General features: G+C 40.6%; 1 protein-coding gene across 3 annotated transcripts in view; it reads left to right on the top strand.

Moving 5' to 3' along the window:
• The window catches only part of LOC129869462 (unconventional myosin-VIIa), a 100,731-nt gene that overhangs the window by 87,805 nt on the left and 2,151 nt on the right, over positions 1-10,775 (top strand). For all 3 annotated transcript variants that reach the window (XM_055943909.1, XM_055943908.1, XM_055943911.1), the window contains 4 exons: positions 2,736-2,921; positions 3,358-3,474; positions 3,872-3,955; positions 5,931-6,050. In XM_055943909.1, the coding sequence (XP_055799884.1) occupies positions 2,736-2,921; positions 3,358-3,474; positions 3,872-3,955; positions 5,931-6,050 (507 nt within the window). The remainder of the gene's footprint in view (positions 1-2,735; positions 2,922-3,357; positions 3,475-3,871; positions 3,956-5,930; positions 6,051-10,775) is intronic.

Below are 10,775 nucleotides of genomic sequence, written 5' to 3'. Positions count from 1 at the left end.
ACAGTCTATAGTTTCTATAGGAGTTGAAATTTTGTCTCTAAGTGGAACAGAGCCCATTCTACAGCAATTTCCCTGACATGGAGTCAGATTTGAGAAATGTTGGCCACTCTTCTGAAGTCAGTTAAAGGGGCACTGTCGTTGCTATGACTATACGGACACTTCTTACGTCTTCCCCTGGATGCCTTTACGTGATGACGATTCCAACGGGGTCGATTGCGCGTTCACAGGCCCTACAAATGAAAAAACTCTGAAGCTAGTCATTCTTTGGGAGCTGCGTCATGAGCCTAGAGGACACTGGCGCGCACCTGTTCCAAGCGTTATTTTAGCCTGTTATATTTCTCCGGTCATCTTTTCACTCGTTATAGGAGTTAAAAACATCATAAGGTAGTTAATTTAAAGCGTTTTATAGCAATTTATATCCGTTTAGTGCGATTTTGGGACATTTATTTTTGCAACGATGTGAAAAGTTGGGCACGCTTTTCAGTTCATCCCGAACGCAGTTGACATTTCCACATGGCAAGAGGACAGCTTTCCACCAAAAGACGATTTCTCCCAAGAAAGGATCCTTTGCCCAAGATACTGATGGAAGAACAGCTCAAGGTAGGACATTTTTATTATGATAAATCGTGTTTCTGTCGAAACATTTTAGTGGCTTAGGACGCCATGTTTTTTGACGTAGCTTCGCTTGGCGCAAACTGTATTGAAAAGTAAGGATAAATTAAAAAATGTAATAACGCAATTGTATTAAGAATTAAATTGTCTATCAATCCCTGTCCACCCTGTATTTTTTAGTCACGTTTATGAGTATTTATGTATAAGAGTAGATCACTGTCTAAGTGGCGCAAGGACATTTTCTTTACCAGCTTGTCTACATTTCACATTGTCTAACCATGATTTTGGTGGCTAAATATAAACATTTTCGATCAAACTGTATATGCATGTTGTAATGTGATGTTACAGGAGTGTCATCGGAAGAATTCTGAGAAGGTTAGTGAAAAAATTAATATCTTTTGGCGATGTTGACTTTTATCGCTCACTTTGGCTAGAATCAATGCTGGGCTGCTAATTGCTATGTGCTAAGCTAATATAACGATTTATTGTGTTTTCGCTGTAAGACACTTAGAAAATCTGAAATATTGTCTGTATTCACAGGATCTGTGTCTTTCGATTCGTGTATGCTGTGTATTTTTACGAAATGTTTGATGATTAGTAGTTAGGTAAACACGTTGCTCATTGTAATTATTCTAGTCCATTTGTGATGGTGGGTGCAATTGTAAACTATGAAGTCTACCTGAAATATGCACTTTTTTCTAACAAAACCTATCCCATACCATAAATATGTTATCAGACTGTCATCTAATGAGTTTTTTTGTTGGTTAGGGGCTATAAATATCTTAGTTTAGCCGAATTGGTGATGGCTACTGGTGTTGGTGGACAAATAAAAGATGGTGGATTATGCTAATGTGTTTTTAGGTAATAGATGTACATCTTTACATATTGTGTCTTCCCTGTAAAACATTTTAAAAATCGGAAATGTTGACTGGATTCACAAGATCTGTGTCTTTCATTAGCTGTATTTGACTTTAATGTGTGAAAGTTAAATATTTTAAAAAAATATTTTTTTTGAATTTCGCGGCACTGGTTTTTCAGTGGGGGGGGGGGGGGTGTGCCGCTAGCGCCACGCTGATCCTAGACAGGTTTTAATGTCCTCTGTGTTGTTAGTGAACGTATTAAGGTCCTCTGTGTTGTTAGTGAACGTATTAAGGTCCTCTGTGTTGTTAGTGAATGTGTTAATGTCCTCTGTGTTGTTAGTGAATGTATTAACGTCCTCTGTGTTGTTAGTGAATGTATTAATGTCCTCTGTGTTGTTAGTGACTGTATTACTGTCCTCTGTGTTGTTAGTGAATGTATTAATGTCCTCTGTGTTGTTAGTGACTGTATTAATGTCCTCTGTGTTGTTAGTGAATGTATTCATGTCCTCTGTGTTGTTAGTGAATGTATTAATGTCCTCTGTGTTGTTAGTTTATGCAACATGATGTACTGACTGGTTTAAATGTGATGTGAGAATGTATGAGATTATTTTAATGGAAGGTGATGCCAAAGAAAAATGTCCATCTTGAATGAACAATAAAGTTTTTATTGTATTCTAATCACCTGATGATAAGACAAGACATATATATTTTTCATAACGTATAATGGGGGTCTCTGGGTCGTCAGTTTGTCTGGTGAAGGGGTCCCTGAAAAGGTTGAAGACCCCTGATATAGGGAATAAGGTGCCATTTGGGACAAATCGTGGTTTCTCTTCCACTGCCCTCAGGTGTGTTGAGGGCCTTTCTCAAGGGCCCATTGGCATTAGGTGACACCTGAGATATTGACATCAGTGACCCTCTGGATGCCGGCTAAGTCCTGATAGATTTTCCATAAATCAGCACTTGGATTCTCTAACCACAAAATAGTACAAGCAACCCTCTAGCCTCCTTCTCTAACCACAAAATAGTACATTGTTCCCATGGTGAAATTGTCTATCTTTACACTCAGGGTTGGGGTCAATTTCATAAAAATAAAACCCCCTGTAAATTCACGAAGTACACTGACATTCAGCTTCTAATTCCAATTTCTACCTAAATGTTTTTTCAATGAGGAAAAAATTGGAATTTGTTTAACTTTCTGAATTTGACCCGAACACTGCTAACAGTACATTATACTAACAGACAGCCTTTCTCTCTCCCCACTAGGAGCTACCTAAGTACCTGAGAGGGTACCATCGATGTACCAAGGAGGACATGTTGAACATCGGGGCTCTGCTCTTCAGGGTAAAGTTCAACAACGACAAGTCCCACTTCGTTACGATCCCCAAGATGCTGAAAGATCTGGTGCCCAACGACATGCTGAAGGCAATGTCCGCTACGGACTGGCAGAAGGTAAAATCAATCAATCAGTTGTGAGCGATCAATCAGTTGTCACACATCGAAGTAAGAGAGTCTCTCCTTAATATAATTCACTCCACCCTTCCTTCAAAAGTGTGCACTTGTTCACTTCCCTGGACCGGTATAAGACATATGATTTACACCAATCTCAATGCCAGGGAGGAGTGATTGAGTACACATAGCCAGAGGGGACTGGGTGGTCCTTCAATGATGTCATGTGGCCTGTATACAAAGACAGTCAGTAGTGTCCCTTTTGTCTGTGACTGCAGCTCTAAGTTACCCTCTACATGATCCCTGAACTCAAAATGACCCTTAACTCAATTCATTAAATCGGTGAGGTCAGAGGATCAACGATGTAAAATGTTTTAGAAAGGGATTTTTTTGTTGTTGTTGTTGTTGATGACCATTTTAATGTCTTTTGCTTACCCAGAACATCGTTGCAGCGTACAACAAGCAGGCTAGTATGACTTCTGAAGAAGCTATACTAGCGTTCCTCAAGGTGGTTTGTCGCTGGCCCACCTTCGGCTGTGCATTCTTCGAAGTGAAGGTACGGGATAGCACCTCGAAACTCATTTGATTTATTTATTTTTTAAATCACAAATGAAGTTCCCCTTCGGGAGAAATGGGTCTTTCCAGACGGTGTACCGTAGTACGTTCGAAGGACACAGCTTGTTTTATGGACCCATTTAAAGTTTGTGTCAGACTGTGTCCCAAATGGCACCCTATGAGCCCTGGTCAAAAGTAGTGCACTATAATAGGGAATAGGGTGCTGTTTGGGTCAAAAGTAGTGCACTACATAGGGAATAGGGTGCCGTTTGGGTCTAAAGTAGTGCACTATATAGGGAATAGGGTGCCATTTGGTACACACCCTGAGTCTCTAAGTGATGAAGGAATAGCCACTACTCTGCTTTCCATCACCTAAAGAGATGTTTTTCTTTTTCCAGCAAACATCAGACCCGAACTTCCCAGATATCGTCAGAATTGCCATCAGCAAACAGGGGGTCTCAATCATCCACCCGAAAACCAAGGTAAAACGCATACACACACGCACACAGACACACACAGACACACACGCACACAGACACACACAGACACACACAGACACAGACACACACAGACACACACACACACACACACACACACACACACACACACACACACACACACACACACACACACACACACACACACACACACAGACACACACACAGACACACACACAGAGACACACAGACACACAGACACACACACACACACACACACACACACACACACACACACAGACACAGACACACGCTCTCACACACATTTACACACACATATACACACAGACACAGACACAGACACAGACACAGACACAGACACACACACACACACACACACACACACACACACACACACACACACACACACACACACACACACACACACACACACAGACACACACACAGACACAGACACACACACAGACACACACACACACACACACACACACAGACACAGACACACACACAGACACACACACACACACACACACACACACACACACACACACAGACACACACACACACACAGACACACACACACACAGACACACACACACACACGCACACACACACACACACACACACGCCCTCACACACACAGACACACACACACACACACACACACACACACACACACACACACACACACACACACACACACACACACACACACACACACACACACACACACACACACACACAGACACACGCTCTCACACACATATACACACACATATACACACAGACACAGACACAGACACAGACACAGACACACACACACACACACACACACACACACACAGACACAGACACAGACACACACACACACACACACACACACACAAACACACACACACACACACACACACACACACACACACACACACACACAATCTTAATATTCATTCTCCATCAAAGACTCCTTATTTTCCTCTTGAGAGAATGGATTATAAAGGGCTCCTCTTAAATGTGAATTACTCTATTTCTGGGGCTTTCGTTATAATATAATTGTTTTCCTCAAGGCATATCAAGGACATTAGCTTATAAATCAACTTCTGTTAGGCCAAATTGCTTCACGGCAGTTCTGTCTGACAGCCCCGCTTCCCCGCTTTAATTCAGTTAGCCTCGATTGATTCTGGGGCATCGGGTTACATATCCACAGCCATTGGAGGCTCGAGAGTCCCGCCTTAAATGCTCATTCGTTGATTGGACTGTCCATCAATTTGTGTTGTAACGGTACATCTCAGGCACACAGCGGCAACATTGAGAGTCCACTGCAGCAATAGGTTTTCTATGACACAAACACAGACATCTATATTTAATTTAATTAAAAAAAAAAAAACTTTAAACACAATTTGAAGACGTGAAACAAAAATTCACTTTGTGTTCATCACAAAGGGACACATTTTATACAAGATGAAAATCTGAGATTGTGACGAGTTATTAGATTCACTAGGGACTGTAAGTCTGTGGTAAATTCACAAGGAGATAGACAACAATGAATGAGACCAGTCCACCAGGAAATGAGTTGGGTCTTCCCTGACCGCTAATTCATTATATAACTGCAATCCAATAGCATGCTGTAAAGTTGTTGTCGATTTTGAGTAGATGTAGAAACCAAACAATGTCAAGCCCTATTCCTACTTTTATAGGTTGTTCATAGCATATACATTCTGAAAAGGAAATCTAGAATGTACTATTTTTCTAACTATTTACTATAGCAGTGCGTTCTAGTACGAAAAGTGCATACAAATCATAGATAAATAATAAATAGAACAAAGAAAGTGGGAAAAAATCTGCGTTTTCTAACAGTATAAGACATTACTAGGTAAATGTTCATGGCCCTCCCCATTAAGTTATCTTTTACATGGCCGTCCACTAACATTAATATTGAACAGAGAGCATGTAAAGAGTAAAGAGATGTCTGTCTAACCTGTCTTGTCTATTTGTCCCATAGGATGTCCTTGCGACTCACCCGTTCAACCGTATCGCTAACTGGTGCAGTGGATCCACCTACTTCCACATCACCGTGGGCAACCTGGTGAAGGGAAACAAGATCCTGTGTGAAACATCACTGGTAAAGACATTTATTCACTGTTTTGTTTGTTTGCTTGTTGTTGTTTTTGTTGACTTGTAACTAGTTATTTTGTGTACCTCTTTCTCCTATTCATGACGGAAACCTAATGCTGCCACAGGTTAAAAAAAAACTGTACAGACTTTTCCCCCACTGTGGCAGCGATAAACTTCCGTTATTTTTTATTAGCTCATGTTCGAAATATTCAGCCTTCAAGGCCAGGCACTACAGGCTGAAATTACATTTTTGCATCTACCTATTAATTTTGAGATTTGTTGGTATTTTGGTCCATTATTAATATGAGTATTTTCTAAAAGTAAATATAAAAATGTCAAAATCTTGATTACAATGTATATTTGCTTTAGTTTATCAAACTACCGTCATAAAAAATGGCCTGCATTTTTTCCACATTAAAAGTGGGATACTATACATCCATAATTACAAAGCTCACTGCATTAAATTACACATAATTTAACAGGAATAATTGAAACTTTCAAAATGAATCTCCTCCCAATATGTGTATTTCTGTTCCAGAATCTTCCAATAAATATTACTTCAAACAGTTTTAAACAGTGGGACAAACTCCGATAAGAATAACCAATCAGAACAACCATATTATTAATGAAGACAATCAATACAAGTCCTTGGAAGATAGACCATTTCCTGCATAAATATCACCATAAAGGTCGGGGACAAAGATCACTAAAATAAGAGATATCCTTGATCTACCAGCGAGAAAATGTAATGGACGGCGACTTTAAGCCAAGTATGATTGATGATACATTTAAATTATGGAACGAAAAAGAACTGAGCAGGTTTCAGATGTTCACACACAAGGGGATAGATTTAAAAAATATAGATATTTAACCTTTATTTAACTAGGCAAGTCAGTTAAGAACAAATTCTTATTTCCAATGACGGCCTACCGTGGAACAGTGGGTTTAACTGCCTTGTTCATGGGCAGAACGACAGATTTTTACCTTGGTCAGTTCAGGGATTTCGATCTAGGAACCTTTCAGTTACTGGCCCAATGCTCTAACCTCCAGGCTACCTGCCGCCCCACGTTCTAACCACCAGGCACCTTACGATACGTTTGAGAATCTATCAAAAAAAGTCCAATCTCCAAAACTCTCAGTTTTAGAATTATTCACAGTACAAGTTAACAGCAGCTATCTTACTAAAGTAGTGGGACCAGCATAAAACGGTTATATACATCCTTTAATTACAGAAAAGACATATAACCAGGTAAATGCTAAGAATGTGCTGGGTAACATTATATAGAATCATCCAAGAAGACACAAAATAAAATAATATTATAGCGGTATCTAATTGAGAAGACAAGCTGCAAATAGTAATAAACAAAAAGACGACTGTGAGGATGTCTAGAAAAACATCCAAGACAACCAACTCTTGGAAAATTCAGTCAATATTTTTTACAACTCCTATCAAAATAGAACCGTGACATCACACCAAGCTGCTAACTGTAGGGAGAGCAGAGCTAACCATACTCACATTATATATTCCGGCCCAGTCCTCAATCGTTTTATAGATCGAAGTATACAAAGTATTGGATGAGACATTTGAACATTAGATTTCTCTAAATCCAGAATGCATACTCCTGGGGAGAACCCCATGAACCCCTCATACTCCTGGGGAGAACCCCATGAACCCCCCCATACTCCTGGGGAGAACCCCATGAACCCCCCCATACTCCTGGGAAGAACCCCATGAACCAGTTAACTAGAAACGGGTTTAAACCGCTGGCACAACAAATAAGCAAATGTAAATAAAGAATGAATGAAATATACTTATAGTATGGAAATGATAATGATAACGATAACTAGAATAAGAAGTACTCTATTTGAGATACAGTAAAAAGGACATTATAGTAGTATGAAAAATGTATAGGCCTTAACATGTACACGTTCTAAACAAACGTGTGTGTGTATTCTAAAATATATAATTTTTTATCCGCATCAATATACTGTACACACAATACCCCATAATGACAATGCAAAACATTTTTTTTGAGTGCAAATGTATTTTTTTTTAAATAAATGAAATATCACATTTACATAAGTATTCAGACCTTTTACTCAGTACTTTGTTGAAGCACCTTTGGCAGCGATTACATCCTCAAGTCTTCTTGGGTATGACGCTACAAGCTTGGCACACCTGTATTTGGGGAGTTTCTCCCATTCTTCTCTGCAGATCCTCTCAAGCTCTGTCAGGTTGGATGGGGAGCGTTGCTGCACAGCTATTTTCAGGTCTCTCCAGAGATGTTTGATCAGGTTCAAGTCCGGGCTCTGGCTGAGCCACTCAAGGACATTCAGAGACTTGTCCCGAAGCCACTCCTGCGTTATCTTGGCTGTGTGTTTAGGGTCGTTGTCCTGTTAGAAGGTGAACCTTCACACCAGTCTGAGGTCCTAAGCGCTCTGGAGCAGGTTTTCATCAAGGATCTCTCTGTACTTTGCTCCGTTCATCTTTCCCTCGATCCTGACTAGTCTCCCAGTCCCTGCCGCTGAAAAACATTTCCAAAGCATGAGGCTGCCACCACCGTGCTTCACCGTAGGGATGGTGCCAGGTTTCCGCCAGACGTGACACTTGGCATTCAGGCCAAAGAGTTCAATCTTGGTTTCATCAGACCAGAGAATCTTGTTTCGCATGGTCTAAGAGTCCTTTAGGTGCCTTTTTGCAAACTCCAAGCAGGCTGTCATGTGCCTTTTACTGAGGAGTGGCTTCCATCTGGCCACTCTACCATAAAGGCTTGATTGGTGGAGTGAAGCAGAGATAGTTGTCCTTCTGGAAGGTTCTCCCATCTTCACAAAGGATCTCTGGAGCTCTGTCAGAGTGACCATCGGGTTCTTAGTTACCTCCCTGACCAAGGACTTTCTCCCCCGATTGCTCAGTTTGTCCGGCTGGCCAGCTCTAGGAAGAGTCTTGGTGGTTCCAAACGTCTCCCATTTAAGAATGATGGATTCCACTGTGTTCTTGGGGACCTTCAATGCTGGAGACAATTTTTGCTACCCTTCCCCAGATCTGTGCCTCAACACAATCCTGTCTTGGGGCTCTATGGACAATTCATTCGACCTCATGGCTTGTTTTTTTTGCGCTGACATGCACTGTCAACTGTGGTACCTTATATAGACAGGTGTGTGCCTTTCCAAATCATGTCCAATCAATTGAATTTACCACAGGTGGACTCCAATCAAGTTGTAGAAATGGATGATCTGGATGATTGGGGATATGGATGATCAATGGAAACAGGAAGCACCTGAGATCGTTTTTGTGTCTCATAGCGAAGGGTCTGAATAGTTATGTAAATAAGGTTAAAACCTGTTTTCGCTTTGTCATTATGGGCTATTGTGTATCAATTGATGAGGAAAACATTTTATTCAATCGATTTTAGAATAAGGCTGTATTGTAACAAAATGTGGAAAAAGTCAAGGGGTCTGAATACTTTCCGATTGCACTGTATATCCTAATCTGACTTCGGTGCAGGTCATGTTGTTCTTCACATTACCATCTCTGTTAAACACACACTAAATCAAATCTAAATGTATTTGTCACATGAACAGGATACAGAAGGTGTAAACGGAACAGTGAAATGGTTAATTGCATAGTGGAGTCTTGTTTAGACATGTAGCTAGCTAGCTAAACAATGAACCATAATCCCAACTCATAATACTATGCACCATGCATAAATCTGCAGGTAGCTAAAGCTAACCAACTAGGTTCAATGTTAGCTAGCTAGCTAAGATTAGGCTTTACCTAGCAATACAATACAACATGTGTTCTTAGATACAAATAATATTACTACACAGATCATACACGACTTTCTGACAAAATTAGAAACTTATAATATTGGGAAATATAGCTAGACTTATCCGTGTACAATGGATGAATGCTTCACCCTCTGTAATGAATGCCATCGTTGCCCTTTTAGTTTGAAGATGTAATCAGGAGACAGATTTTTTATACAACAGTCTCCTGTGTTGTCTTTTCGACTCGCTCCGCATTTGGCAATCATCTCTCTGCTTCCACCGGGCATTCCACTAATTTCAAAACTCGGTCAACTTCTTCCTGTCACGCCCTGACCTTAGAGATCCTTTTTATGTCTCTATTTGGTTTGGTCAGGGTGTGAGTTGGGGTGGGTATTCTATGTTCTATTATTTGTATTTCTTTGTGTTTGGCCGGGTGTGGTTCTCAATCAGGGACAACTGTCTATCGTTGTCTCTGATTGAGAACCATACTTAGATAGCCCTTTTTTCCACCTGTCTTTGTGGGAGGTTGACTTTGTTAGTGGCACTATAAGCTTCACGGTCGTTTCTTCATTTCTTGTTTTGTTGGCGTCATTTTATAAATAAAGAAAATGTACGCTGACTACGCTGCACCTTGGTCTTCCTCATTCAACGGCCGTGACACTTCCGTGACATCAACACCGTTGATTGCTGTTTCTTCCCCCCCGTCACTGTCATCAGAAGACTTAACAATGTCTGGTTCAATGAAAATGTTTTCTACCTAAATCAAAGGATTTTTCCTCATCGTCCGATTAGACAGAGTCATCACGGCACGATCGTCCTCCAGAGTCCGGTACAACTTTTTCCCCCACTGATCTTTGTTGACAGCGTTATTAACTTCAGGGCAGCAACACTTTTTCAGTTCCACAAGATATTAAAACATTTAAATACGCAGTAGGAAGGATTACCTACACATACTAAGCAGCTC

The sequence above is a fragment of the Salvelinus fontinalis genome, chromosome 14, assembly GCF_029448725.1.
Source record: "Salvelinus fontinalis isolate EN_2023a chromosome 14, ASM2944872v1, whole genome shotgun sequence".
Lineage (NCBI taxonomy): Eukaryota > Metazoa > Chordata > Actinopteri > Salmoniformes > Salmonidae > Salvelinus > Salvelinus fontinalis.
This window is presented reverse-complemented; position numbering and strand designations above follow the sequence as displayed.